This window comes from Lepisma saccharinum, chromosome 22, assembly GCF_977018435.1.
Source record: "Lepisma saccharinum chromosome 22, izLepSacc3.1, whole genome shotgun sequence".
NCBI lineage: Eukaryota > Metazoa > Arthropoda > Insecta > Zygentoma > Lepismatidae > Lepisma > Lepisma saccharinum.
This window is the reverse complement of record NC_139250.1, coordinates 19656324-19670645: the sequence shown is the minus strand read 5'-3', so window position 1 is coordinate 19670645 and position 14322 is coordinate 19656324. Positions and strand designations below refer to the sequence as shown.

General features: G+C 36.2%; 2 protein-coding genes across 4 annotated transcripts in view; one reads left to right on the top strand and one right to left on the bottom strand.

Moving 5' to 3' along the window:
* LOC146004961 (epimerase family protein SDR39U1) overlaps positions 1-13764 on the bottom strand; it is a 28073-nt gene extending 14309 nt beyond the window's left edge. The window contains exons 1-3 of one of the 2 annotated variants that reach the window (XM_083144037.1): positions 13695-13764; positions 9655-9761; positions 8340-8547 (exon numbers count right to left, since the gene is read on the bottom strand). In XM_083144037.1, coding sequence (XP_083000163.1) covers positions 8340-8547; positions 9655-9681 — 235 coding nt within the window. In that variant the 5' untranslated portion in view covers positions 9682-9761; positions 13695-13764. Of the gene's footprint in view, positions 1-8339; positions 8548-9654; positions 9762-12665; positions 12787-13694 lie in introns of those variants that run through there. The other variant, XM_083144036.1, reaches the window with a different exon arrangement.
* The window catches only part of LOC146004960 (tRNA (guanine(37)-N(1))-methyltransferase), a 33371-nt gene continuing 32730 nt past the window's right edge, over positions 13682-14322 (top strand). The window contains exon 1 of one of the 2 annotated variants that reach the window (XM_083144033.1): positions 13682-14046. The gene's annotated coding sequence lies outside the window, so the exon portion shown is untranslated. The remainder of the gene's footprint in view (positions 14047-14322) is intronic. The other variant, XM_083144034.1, reaches the window with a different exon arrangement.

The following is a 14322-nucleotide window of genomic DNA, read 5'->3' as shown; positions in this document are numbered from 1 at the left end:
AGACGTTCCATTGATTGATCCGAACACTACCCTTGTGAACTGGTAAAGTTTTCCCTGAAAACTGAAAGCAGTATACTTTCTTGCTTTGGGGTGTAAGGGGACCTGCCAGAAAGCATTAACCAAATCTAGGGAGGACAAACATTGACATCCATGGAAACTCATTAAGAGTTCATTTATGTTCATAGGATGTAATTGCTCAAGCTTGACATGTTTGTTGATATTTCTTTGATCTAAGCAGAGACGAATGCCTCCTCCGGGCTTGACTACAACTAGGAGAGGACATAGGTACTCTGATTCAGAATATTCAATAATGCCTAAGTTGAACATTTGTTCTATTTGCCTGCCAACTTCATCCCTATATGCTAATGGTATTGGATAGTTTTTGTTAACTATTGGTGTGGAAGTATCCAGTTCTATTGTGTGTGTATACTTGTTACAGAGACCTGGTAATTCAGAAAACAATGTTTTATATTGTTTTAACAACTGAAATAAAGCTATCCTTTGTGACTCATTTAAATGTTCACACTCTTTAACCCTTCTCCACAAGTCTTCATCAGAAGGATGAGAGGATGACTGTGGGGATATGTTAGATACAGAAGGTCTGAAATCTAACTCTTCTTCCGGACAACTTTCATTTGAAACAGCGATAAATTTGGAGAATTTGCTTCCTTCGCTCGATTCCAAGAGTAAGCCTCGCTGGACAAAGTCTAAAGTACTGTCAATATTGTATAGGACATCTAAACCGAGAATAATGTCTACTTTTAAATGTCTGACTACCAGGAATTTAATGTAAAAGGAAAGTCCACAAATTTCAACGTTCAAATGAGTGGAACCTATTAGTTTGTCTTTCCTTTTCCCTATATAGTCAACTAATTTAATTCCCGTAACTGGCAATAGCCGTGGTTTAGAAGCCTGAGTACAAATAGACTTCCACAGGATTTCTGAGAGAACACTGACCTCAGCGCCACTATCGAGTAAAGAAGTATATTCCTTATTGTTTATTCTTACTTTTATGTAAGCAGAAGGTTTACGCTTGCTATTAGTATTTATGGGTTGCTTACAATTTTTAATTTCTGCACTGTAATCTATTTCATCACATTCACTTAAGTTTATAAAATGAATAGCAGGATTTATCCCATCACTCACATCACCTGCTTTTTGACATGAGCTCGTAACTAGTTTAACGAGTTAAACTGGTGTATGTCTGCCTGGACTGTGATTTCATTTTGATTGACATCATTGAACAGACCTTTTTGTTTCAAGAAATCAAAAACTACATTCATCCCAGACTTTGACCAATGAATTAAATCAATTCGGCCATTCCTTGGATTTCCTAAGTGTTTTTCAAATAGATCTAGTTTTATACTAGAATCTGCATTCAAAAACAGATCACTAATATTCACTACAATGAGATTCTCATCATTACCTAACTCCATTAGAAAATTATTCCACTGACTCCACTTACTCCACAAATCAGGATTGTCAGCAGTTAATAACTTTGGGATTGGTGGTAATGTGAGTAATATTAACTGATTCGTTAAAGGTAATAACTTGTGTATTAAACCTTTGAGGTCACTTTTCATTTTGTGTAGCTCTGTATATCTCAAAAAATCATTGGTGCCAATAAGCAACATCACTTTATTACCAACTTTGGTATCTGGACAGATCTTTTGAGATAGGTTGGAAATAGTTTGGCCGCTAGTACATAACCCTATGTTCCGTTTACCTAGTGAATCATATGAAACAGTGTAGTTTGCCAAGGTTTCTGCTACGCGGATCATCATGGAATCACCTAGCAAATGAACATTATTGTACAAGGGTTCAATGACCTGTGCTTCGGTATTTGTTTTGACTGAATTGTAAAATTTTTTGTGTGTGTGATTAAGATTACTAGAGTTGGGTTGTTGCAGAGGAGGATTAGCAGGTACACTCATGACACCTCCCTCTCGACATGAGCGACTTACTCGTTTCCCGAAAAGGTAGACTTATTAGTATTGGTGATTACAGTTCTTTTCGAGTTACGCTGTGTGCTGGCATGATCAACAACCTCGCACTTGAGTTTGTCAGCTCTGTCTTTAGACTGATCAGTACATTTAGTTTGAATAACTGCTACGTTTCTATTACTATCAAAGTTTTTAGTTCTACTGTTAAATACTGCCTGTGGCCTTTCACGTAATGAAGTTTTGCTAAGGGCTTCGGAATTTTCTATTACCGTGATGGCTTCACTCAGCTCTGTAACAGGTTTCATAATGAAAATTTCCTTGATTTTGAAAGGCATCAAAGTAGCAATTTGAGCTAGCCTTTGTGCTTCGTCAGTGGTAGGTTGAACAATCTGCAAAATTTTCCATTGGTCCATGAAAAATGTTAGCAGTGACCCATGAACAGACTTTTGATACTGGGAATTCAAGATTTTGGTGAGCATCGTTGTTTTCCAATTAGAATTTTGATAATGATTCAGAAACTGAATTTTGAAAGATTGGTAATCTGAAAATTTTTGCTTTGAGATCTTGTACCATTGCTTAGCATCTTTTGTTAGCAGCGTTGGTACATAAGTCATAAAATCTGTTTCTGCTATTTGAAATAACTCGAAATTCTCTTCGACATCATCTAAGAATTCAGATGGGATTAGTTCACTAGAAACTCCAGAGAATTTCGGAAACCTATTTAATTGATCTGACTTCAAGAAATTTCTTTTAGTAACATGTGAGGAAACTTGATTTTCTTTGCACCTAGAAACACTCTTACTTGTTCCATTAGGGAAAAGTGTTGTTACACTATCATTATTATTCACATTTACTAAGGGAGACTTTTTCCTAGACCTATTCTTTTTTCTACTCTTAAGCCCAGATGAATGACAGCTAATTGTGCTGGGTGAACTATCTGAATCACTTTCCCGAAACCTGTGTAGCATGGTAGTAGTTGAATTCTGTAGAACTTTAACTTGTTGAGCTACACCTGACAAAACGGGCAACACTGTATTGTTCACAATACCCACTAAATGTTCTACCTCATGGGAAACATTACCATTTTGTAATTCACTAGTTTCGATGGGAATATTTTCACTTGTATGGGATTTACCAGCAATAAAATTAAACCATTCTTCAGCTTCTGATGGCTCTTCAGTAGATTCCTGGTGATCTACAGGTAAAAATGCAGGCTTCTTTTTGACAGACTCTGGTACTTGTACTTGACGATGACACCATACAGTCTTGGCTTGATTGTTTTCTATTCTTTCTTCCAGTTCAAAAAGTTTGTTTTTCACAACCACCAGTTCCTGACGCAATTCATCCTTTTCTTCTATCAATTTTCTCACTTCCATGTCAACTTTCTGGGTTTCACTCCTAACCTTCTCATTCCTAGAAATGCATTCTTGCCTGTATAGGGACACATCTTTCTGCATGACATTCAGTCGGATGTTCAGATCAGCTCTTATATTTTTTTCTAGATTCTTTAGATCACTCTTAAATTCTGCTTTCACTTGTCCTAACTCCTGTTTAAGTTCCTCTTGTGACTTCGAGATAGCTCGCAATTCAGCCAATATTTGCTCCATATTTCTTATTTTCACGTAAAACCACTTAAATTCACTTTGCACCAAACAAGAACTAGTTGAACACTATCACAATCGTGGAATCACATATTTCGTTTTTGCAAACTAGTTGCGATGATAATGTAAAAATTTTCACATCATAATCTTTAGACGAATAATCTTTGAGACAGCGTACCGAGTCTCATAAAATCTTTTACGACCGCCTACCTATTCTCGTAGCACTTCTGGCAACTGGAGAATCGCAGGGGACCAACTTCCTTACTTGGATTTTTACCTTTCAGGCTTAAACCACATACGCTAACTCATGAAAAATGTCAAAAAACAAGTCTGGTGTTAGTAAATTCAGATTTTTATTAATTTTTACATGCAAACATGCTTGAAATTTGTTAGAAACAATCCGATTCACATGCATCGCAAAAACTTACAGCCACCGCTTCCATTAAGCTCAGTCACAGAATATCTCCACCCTCCTATTCCTCTATTTTATACAATGCGATTGCCAATATGACTTTTCTTTGCAGCGCTGTCAAAGTTATAATTTGTACAGCGTGATTGCCATTGTAGTTTTTTACACATTGCTGGCAAAGTTGTAATTTGTACAGCGTGATTATTTTTATATACAACATTTTCACCTAGAGAACTTATGATCTGTCATACTGAAAAGAGCAAAACCTACAACAAGAGAGCATGAAATTCTCTCCAGTTGCAAGTGGAAGCAGTTTTTTAAGTTATAAAACTAGATACGATCTGTAAAAAATATGAATATATAGACTCCCATGTATTCCTTATGAACAAACAACTTCAACTTGAAATTTTGGCTAATCAAACAGAAGTATCGACTTTTCGTAACACAAGCATGATCTTCAAGCTGTCCCGTTCCCACTGATGTGTTTTTCTACACCATTGAAAGTTTGATATTCCCAAGAGAACAAGTAAAACAATACTCCCATCAGAGGCGTATATTCGGGGCTATGTAGGCTATCTGCGAAGCCCAGACTCAGTGAATAAAATACACAAAAAATATATATCAGAAAATGTGCATAAAATTGTTCATTTCAATAAGATGAACCTGATTTCTTAGAGGAGTTGGAAACATTGCCCGCTTTCTTTGAATTCGCGAGACGGCTGGCCCATCACCGGCGGGCAACTCCATGGGGGTCACCGTGGTCAAGCTTGACAGGACCCCGATCAATGTTGCAAACCAATTTTTCCCAGCATGTAATTTCCCCAGGATCGGGTAATTGTGGAGCCAAACTGTTACAGGAGAGAGAACAGGGTTGCATATGGCGGGGAAAACCCTCTAAACTTCCTCAACAGTCTGGGTCAATGTTGCAAACCAATTTTTCCCAGGAATGGGGAAGTTTGAAGCCAAATTATCGCAGCAAGGGAAGAAGTGTGTCACATGCAGGGACAAGAACATCATTGAACGCTTGGAGAGGAGTTGAAAAAGCGGTCGTTGACCTTCAAACAACTAGAGATACAGTGGGGAGTAGAAAATTGTTGGCTGAGCGGGAATGTTTTATGAGTGCATTTAAAAATTACCGAAATGAAGGACCAGTGCTAGTCTAGATCGCGTCAAGCGGTCTTGGTGCGTGGAATTTATTTAGAGGCAGCGTGTGAATGCAGTAGTGAGTGGATTGTATTTTTGCGAATGATATGTGCTGTGTTGTGTAGTGAACTGAAATGAGGGACATAATTAACAAGCTGTCTATTCGGCTTACGAATGACGATAAGCTCCAAATCGTTGTGGATTTCTCTTGTGTGTCCACTTTATGAACAGATAAGCTAATGCGTCAAAAAAAGAAAAACGGTGGTCGAAAAATTGAGGTTACATTGCAGGCACCAGTTTATATCTTATTCGCCATTTAATACAAAGAATAACTGGTTTCCACAGTTTTCAAAATTCCAAAAATTAAGTTTTATGTGAATTGTCAAACAACATAATCTTTGACTAAAATTTCTCTCTCTTACATTTAAAGCTTTTTCTTGAGGTATCTAAAATTTAATAACAAAATATAATAGCTGTGCATTTCAGTACACACTGCTTGAAACGTAAGGAAAAAAAAAACAGTTGTGATGGATCGAGTAGAAAGTCTCCTCAAGGATATAAGGACAGCAATAATAATAATACATTTGGAATCAATTCGTTATTTATTATGAAATTTTAATAATTATTATTAATTAATAATCATTATTGTTATTATTTCTATTACTCAAATTCCTTGCGACGCCCATGGGAACTATTATGAGTGACCTCCCCATTTTTTTTTCTGCCTACAGCCATTCAATGATAAATGTAAATATAATACCACTGTATTGTTCTAATAAAGTATTGGTATTATGTACATCCATGCACCTTAAATTGAAAGTTTTCCTTTGTTTTTTGTTTTTTTTTAAATAATAAGCAATAATTAAGATACACATTGGATTCGAGGAAATACGGTACACAATTTTAATTTCCTGATAAGTATAAGAACATTACTATGAAACCAGATGAGCCGGCCTCCGTTGGCACACTTTATGAACAGATAAGCTAATGGGGATCGGACCTACAGTTAAAGTGGTATCTAAACCACCATGTATCGAACCAGGGACCCCTTAGTTTAAAGGAAACTACGTAACCACTGCACCAACAAGGAGCACCCAAACTTAAAATCAGGAAAATAGGTAGACTGAAATTTTATTTTTATTCTCATATGTAGGCCTACATAATATTTCACAATGTGGGCCTCTTATTTATGCAAATAAGAATGAAATTCTTGAAATCCTTTCCTTACTGACAGTGTACATTTCCATGTTTTATTTATGAGGTTTTATATATTTTAATCAGTCACATCACTTCAACCTGCCACCCCAAACGAGTTAAAAAAGCAAAAACACTCCCGCCAGCAAATTTTTGTCCATTCGAACACTATGATATGGTGCGATAGCCCAGGTTCTTAACCCAGCATACGCCAACGACTCCCATAGGTTTGGTGCTAAGTTTTCTCCCCCTCCTACAACCATCCCGGGCACAGAACTCTCTTTCCCCAGTTTGCAGCACGGAAGGGTCAGTGGAGGAGCAGTTTCGGGTTCTCGTGCCCTTAACTGTTACCGCTTGGGAAAGATCTTCCAATCTTGTGACCATAGATTTCTTCCTTTAGGGTTTAGTGAAAGAGTTGGTGTTGTCCCAACCCTCCCTGCCACCTTAGAGGACTTGTAAGAATGCATTACTGAAGTGACTGCAATTGTCAATGGAGAGATGCTCGAGCAAGTACATGATGAAATTGGCTATTGTCTTGACGTGTGTAGGGTTACCCATTCTTAACACATTGAGAACTTTTGTCATTGTATGTAAATTCTCTCTAATATGTAAGATTTCTTTTGATACCTCTTTTCATTTAAGTAATCATCAATTTCTATTACGATTAATGTTGAGAGTTGTCGACTGCATTTTGAATAACCCTGTATTTACCTATAATTTGGAGCTTTGTGTCACCTTGCTCTTTTAATTGCTTTGTTAGTTTTGTTTTATTTCTCTGTTACTGTTTCTATTCAGTTTACAATAACTCTGTTGTATTAAAGGAATTATAAATACTGAATTTCTTCGAATCTAAGGTGTACCTTTTTCGGTTTTTGGATGTTGAAAATTCTGTTTGCCTTAGATTCTAGTATATAAGTGTAAATATGCCACACCATGGCCATATTTAGAGGGGAGGTTCAGGGTTTAACCCCTCCCCCCTGAAACTTCTAGCATGTTGGATTAATGGGAGTTCAGAAATTTGTAACACATTTTCAAAAACTTATTCGCAGTTTCACAAAAATAGAACAGAGAGACAATTCTGAAATGATCTAGCTAGAATTTTCAAACACTTTCAATTCTGAAATTTGAGCAAAACGGGTTTAATTCTCAGAATCGCAGCCCACCCGAACAGAATAACAAAAAAGAAAAATGGTGGTCGAAAAATTGAGGTTACATTACAGGCAGCAGGTTATATCTTATTCACCATTTAATACAAAGAATAACTGGTTTCCACAGTTTTCAAAATTCCAAAAATTAAGTTTTATGTGAATTGTCAAACAACATAATCTTTGACTAAAATTTCTCTCTTACTTTTAAAGCTTTTTCTTGAGGTATCTAAAATTTAATAACAAAATATAATAGCTGTGCATTTCAGTACACACTGCTTGAAACGTAAGGAAAAAAAAACAGTTGTGATGGATCGAGTAGAAAGTCTCCTCAAGGATATAAGGACAGCAATAATAATAATACATTTGGAATCAATTCGTTATACATTATGAAATTTTAATAATTATTATTAATTAATAATCATTATTGTTATTATTTCTATTACTCAAATTCCTTGCGACGCCCATGGGAACTATTATGAGTGACCTCCCCATTTTTTTTTTCTGCCTACAGCCATTCAATGATAAATGTAAATATAATACCACTGTATTGTTCTAATAAAGTATTGGTATTATGTACATCAATGCACCTTAAATTGAAAGTTTTCCTTTGTTTTTTGTTTTTTTTAAATAATAAGCAATAATTAAGGTACACATTGGATTCGAGGAAATACGGTACACAATTTTAATTTCCTGATAAGTATAAGAACATTACTATGAAACCAGATGAGCCGGCCTCCGTGGCAGAGTGATTAGCACAGCACACTACGATGCCAGGTGTTCCGGGTTCAAATCTCAATCTGGGCATCGATATTCTTTGTGAGTTTCCCTTCATCAATTTTATCATAATTATTAGTCACGATTTAAGAGAGAGAGTATTAAAGTACAATTACATCATATTTACCTACACCTGACATTGTAACAAAGACCTTAGGCTTCATGCTAGCATCCACAATTGCCTTCGCCAAAGACTTTGTTGTGTTGACTCTGCTAGCTACCACATTCTGCTTAAATCCAGGGGTCCACCTTCGGGCAGGGTTCAAAACATTCTGCCCGGCAACATTGACTACTGCTGTACAGTCAGTTGGGAGCCCATTTCTCTCCAAGTCAGTCTAAAGAAAAACAAATAGTAATAAGTATTGCAATGTACTGACGAAATTATTCCTACAAAAATTGTTAACAAATTACAACAATAATTGTACCTCATGCACAGGTAAGCTAATCAGGACTAAATCTACAGTTTCTAGCATGACTCCTCAAGTGGTTCATAAGGGAATCAAACTCAGAATCCATCGAATACAATGTGACAATATTATCAACAGTACTACTAGGAAGGTCTTATAATGCATTGTCACACTCATATCTTTTTCTAATATATATTGTTAACAGAAGTTAAATTTGGATCTGACAAACACATTTCTTCATTTTTACAGAAGAAACTACTTACGGAAATTAGTTCCTCTAGCATTGTTGAACATCTGGAAGGTGTTTTCTGTCATGTGGGAATGTGTCATAGCGGACATTCATTATTTTTGTTGAAAATTAATTCTCCGACGGACAATAGCCTTTGGCACGTACACCTTCGTAGATCATGGCACGTCGTGATTGTGTTTTGTCGATGTTCATTGAGTATGCAGTGTTTCCAACCAAAAATATAAACATACTTAAAACCGTTGAACCATTCACGATAACCTCAAGAAACATTACGTAAGGTTAGGTTAGGCAAACATAGTCAAATGAATCTTTACTATGTTTGCCTATCCTAACTAAAACTAACCTAACTAGTTACACGAATTTTAACTGTTTGCCTAACCTAACCTTACATAATGTGTCTTGGGGCTCTCGTCAATGGTTCAACGCATTTTAACTATGTTTGTATTTTTTCGGTTAACAAGGTTGGAAACACTGCATAACCAATGAAATATCGACAAAACACAAGCACGACGTGCGATGATCTACGAAGGTGTACGCGGCATATTGGGTCTTACGGAAAAAGTACTCGTAATGTGAAAAATTGAAATTACTTTGATCAAAAAAACGTGAATACACCTTAAAGAATGTTCCGCAAAGCAGATACGTAAGTACGAATGTAAAAGTGATGAAAAAAAAGAAGTTACACGTGTTTGTGGATAGTAAACTTTTACCAGGGATGCAACATACATATTTTTAATATAATGTGCAATTTTATTTTTGTAACATTATTTAGAAAATTTACATACCCATGACATTCTATATGGTCCTGGCATTCTGGAAACAATTACAATGCTATAACCTTTCTTGCGTAAGAGTTGACTGATGGCAGTTCCAACAAAACCAGTTCCACCACCTAATAAACAGACAATAACAAATGATGCATATTTAATATAGTAGTAGACCTTCTTGCATGTATATATTACTTGCATTGTAGAATATTTCTTTTAATTCACAGTTGTTTCAAGCAAGTAAATATGTTTTATTGATGTAACATTTTGGGAGATCACATGCTCCCTTCATCAGATATTTACATGTAATTACAAATAAATAAATGTCTAATGAAGGGAATGTATAGGGTGGCCCAAAAAGGTAACGAAAATTATTTGGATACCTTTTATTTGGGCCAACCTGTACATTCTCTCAAAAATGTTACATATAAAAAAATGTTTGCTTGCTTGTAACAATATAATAAATAGAAAATAAAATTCAAGCTGATAATTTAAATTAATTATTCATGTGTGTGTGACAGTGAAATCCCTTGTATATTCTGAATCACACTAACATAATGGATGATATTCAATGTGACGTCAGTGGCGCAGAGCATGATAGGAAATCTGGCCCAAACGCACACAGTCTGACAAACGACAGCAAGCGTAAATGCAAAGCAAATGTTGGGAGCATAAAAATAACCCGTTGTTTAACACTTTTAATTGTATAATTGGAGATTTTGAAATAAAATTTCCATTTGGTGAAATAATGTGTTGTGTGTGTGTGTGTTGTATATGCCATTGTTTATGTATTAATTGCCAGAGAACGTCATACCTGCATACAGTTTCGTCGATGGCTAAGATAGTGTGATTTTTCCAATCCAGGGTGAAATATAAATCATATTTGAAAGGCAAGTGCTGTGATTATTGCTAGTGTTATTTGAATTTTATGCTACTTATACTCTTTACATCCTGGTGCTTTGCAACGCATGTGGTTGCAGTACAATCTCTAATAATGTTCACCAAAAGAAAAAGTTGAAATGTTTATGAATCAGCGGATGCGTTCACAGTATGCATATATTTGTATACACTTTTCAGCACATCTGTCTCAATACACATAAGAAAAGTGACAATCATATGTTACTGCCTTAAAAAACAGTTCACAATTATGCACTTCGGAACATATCTATAAATTATCATTTTCAAAGTTTTAATTAATTTATATTCAGATGAACTAGTATCGTTAAAAATGTGCCTGCACCAGGAATCGAATTTTGGATCCTTCGATTATAAGCAGGTTTGGCATGTTGCCTGTTTTTTTTCTCTCTCGAGAAAACCCAACCCAGGTGAGTTTTCTGATAACCCCCTTTCCCAAAAATGGGTCTTATTTATTTTCAGGTCATGTTTAAAAAAATATACTGTATTTTAAAAATGAAATACATTTTCCCCCTGGTACTCATGTATCGTAACATTCAATTTGTATTGCTTTATACCCTGTCCCATCTATCTCTGGAACAGCCGAACGAAAACAAGTCTGTGCAAGTAGTGTTGCGAAACGGCTCCACCAATGAACATATGAGAGGGAAGGGGGTTGCATGAAGAGGTAAGCGACTGCAGTTAAAAACCCTTAGCAGCCGCGTGTACTGCTTTGCTCTGCCCACTCCATTTCATCCCTTTCTCTGATGCTATGTGCAGCCTTACTCTAGAGATAGTTGGGACAGGGTATATACAGTTGACTGAATCACTATTTAATATTTCTGTTAACATATTCTGTTCTAAAATATTCATCCACCAGATCGATTCTACTCTTCTTGGAGGCTGTAATAGTTAATGCTGTTGCTTTGTGATCAGTTTTCAGGGTTGCATTCGGGCCCGTCGACCCACAGTACACCCTCGAGAATTACGTCGATATTTTTAATCAACAGATTTCAATATTTTACGTAATACAAAAGTGGTTCCAGTGTTAGGAAACCACAAATAACGGAGATATTTGATCGCAAAGTATGACCGCGTAAGCACAAGAAACACCTATTCTGGACTACTATCACTCATTTTTCCTGGAAAAAAATTCCCAAAGAGCAGCAAAACTAACACTCCTGGCATAACAAAAACGTGAAATCACAATCGGTACCAAATATGGCCCTCCTAACCTAACAACCATTTCCAATACGAAAGAGAATACATAATTTTTGAAAGTACTAAGAGAACAACGTGAAATCACTATTGTGACAAAACCTGACCCTCCTAACCTAACAACTATTTCTAATGTGAACAAAAATATATAATTTTAAAAAGTACTAAGCTTAAAACAATGCACACAATTTGGCAGACGAATCACACATTTTCATTGATAGCACTTACCACACTAAAAAGTACGCCCACTTTCCAAAGAAAATCCAGGCAGGGCCATGTCACATGACGGTCTCACTTATTGTACAACACTTTAGCAACCTTGTGTTCTGACATCACAGGGCCTACGTTGTTAGGTTATGCTAGCTATGTTTAGTACTATTAGCCTAAATAATAATTGGAGCGAATTGACAATATAGAGAAAGTCTCCAATTTTGTTAATTTTCGGTATATTAACTAATTTTGGCCTCCTAATCACGAATATGTTGTAAAAAACCGGGGGTCACAGGTCTAACAGGCCTAACTAATATTCCAACCTTCAATGGAGTAACATTAAAAAACCATTCTCCAACGGACCATCCTCTCTCCATATAACTCGGCAAATACACGTTTACATACTCAGCAATCAACGTTCTTAAAAGAGAATTAAAAACCGACTGACGACTGTGGTCGTCTCTATTTGCCTTGCACTGCCGGCATCTGACATTTACACATCGCATATTGTTACTAATTATACACTTGACACTATTCGTTCATTATATTCGTGTCAACGGCAATTTCGGTCTGTTTATAGCAAATATGTTGACAATTCGGAAATAGGGATGACCAGTTTGGTAATTTGAGGTACATACAAGTAAAAATAAATAAATTAGAATTATCTACCAAGGTGATATTATTGCTAGTGTTCCATGATACTCTACCGATAACAACTGTTCCCAGTTTTTCTGCCATTCTGGAGGCAAAGTTATTTCAAACACACCCAAAAATTCCCCGGCGCCTTACTCCCGTGGTGTACATGAACACAACAGAATGAAATGTTTTGATTGGCATCTTGCAATACGTCCAACGCCGGCAAGTCATCACCAGGAAAGATCCACAGATCCAGGGGCGCCGACTTGTCAAAATTATTGAGGTAGGCTCTGATCACTGAAATAAATTAATGAATGACTCATTCTCTCCCTTTTTTAAGTTTTGGCCTCAGTGTTCGGAATCTCCTAAAAGGCCATGAATTCCTCAAAAATATTAAAATTTTTATTCACAGTTCGAATGCAGAATATTTATTGTCCACGGATGGATATGTCACAAAGTTTCGTTAGTTTCGTCAACCATAATAGCAAAATATTCCCGACTTTTAATATCTGCTACTACGGAGCGCAAGACAGATATCCCTAATATATCAATGATCTCGTTCTGAATGTCATGTGAGAGCCATTTGTAGCCCGAACATCCCATCCACTACCCTAGTTCATGCACAGTGTCTATTGAAACTCTTTTTAGTAAAAGTATTAACAGTACTCATAATTACATACTTAGTATACCTTTAGTAATAAGTCATGTGTTTTGCTGTCTCTGGTCATAGCCCCCCCCCCCCAAAGTTGATGGTATAATTCATTACATCCTCTTAAGAAAAATTATTTGGGGGCTCTGGCCCCACATCGTTAACATTGGCAGGCTCGAGCCCCCACATGCCCCATGGAGTCGGCGCCTATGCACAGATCCATTTAAATAGCGTGATAGGGCAATGATCTAAGTTGTAATAATGTAATATTACTGTTCATAAAGTTTGCAAGTATTGTTTATGTTCCATATAAGTACCTAAAACTCGTATACCCATATATACATCATTGCGTATACTCCAATATAACCTATTTCTAATCTGCGCTGCGATGAAGGACATTTCTATATTATCGGCATGCTTGCAAGGTGTATCGTCGGTAACGGTAACTAACCAGTAACAGTAACCACATTTTTTTAAAATGTTGGTAAAATTTCAGTATTTTACCAAGATATTACCCACACAAACATTTATAATATGAGTTTATGAGCACAAGTTGTTAGCCAGTAAACTTTGGTGATGGATAAATGGTCTTTTGGCTGTTTTCGGGTCTCGTTGTCAAAATTTAAGGTACAACCGAAAACCTATCACTTTATTGGTTAAATTATCTTACGAGTTACTTCAAGTAAGTGAGAAGGGATTATGCCAAACTAAAGTAGCACACGATTTTAGAATGTCCTTGCACGTGTAGTTGGATTACATTAATTTAAGGACGGTGATACCAAGACTACATGTTTAATTTATAGGTAAGTAACTACGTTTAGTTTTCTGTATTAGTCGTTATAATGTTAAAGGTTTTTTTTTTTTTCCAAGAAAGTGCAAGGAACCGTATGTGAGAATGTTGCACAGAGTTGTTAACCCGTTATTTACACATCTGAGCCCTATCAAAATTAACAATTCTGCACAAAGTTGATATTTAAGACAAACAAGCAGTCCTAAAAGTATTTTCCAGTAATTTTCATTTTCTCACTGAAAGCTGCCTGCTCTTCAAACGTATGTGAAGAGCCACGTTAGGTACTAGT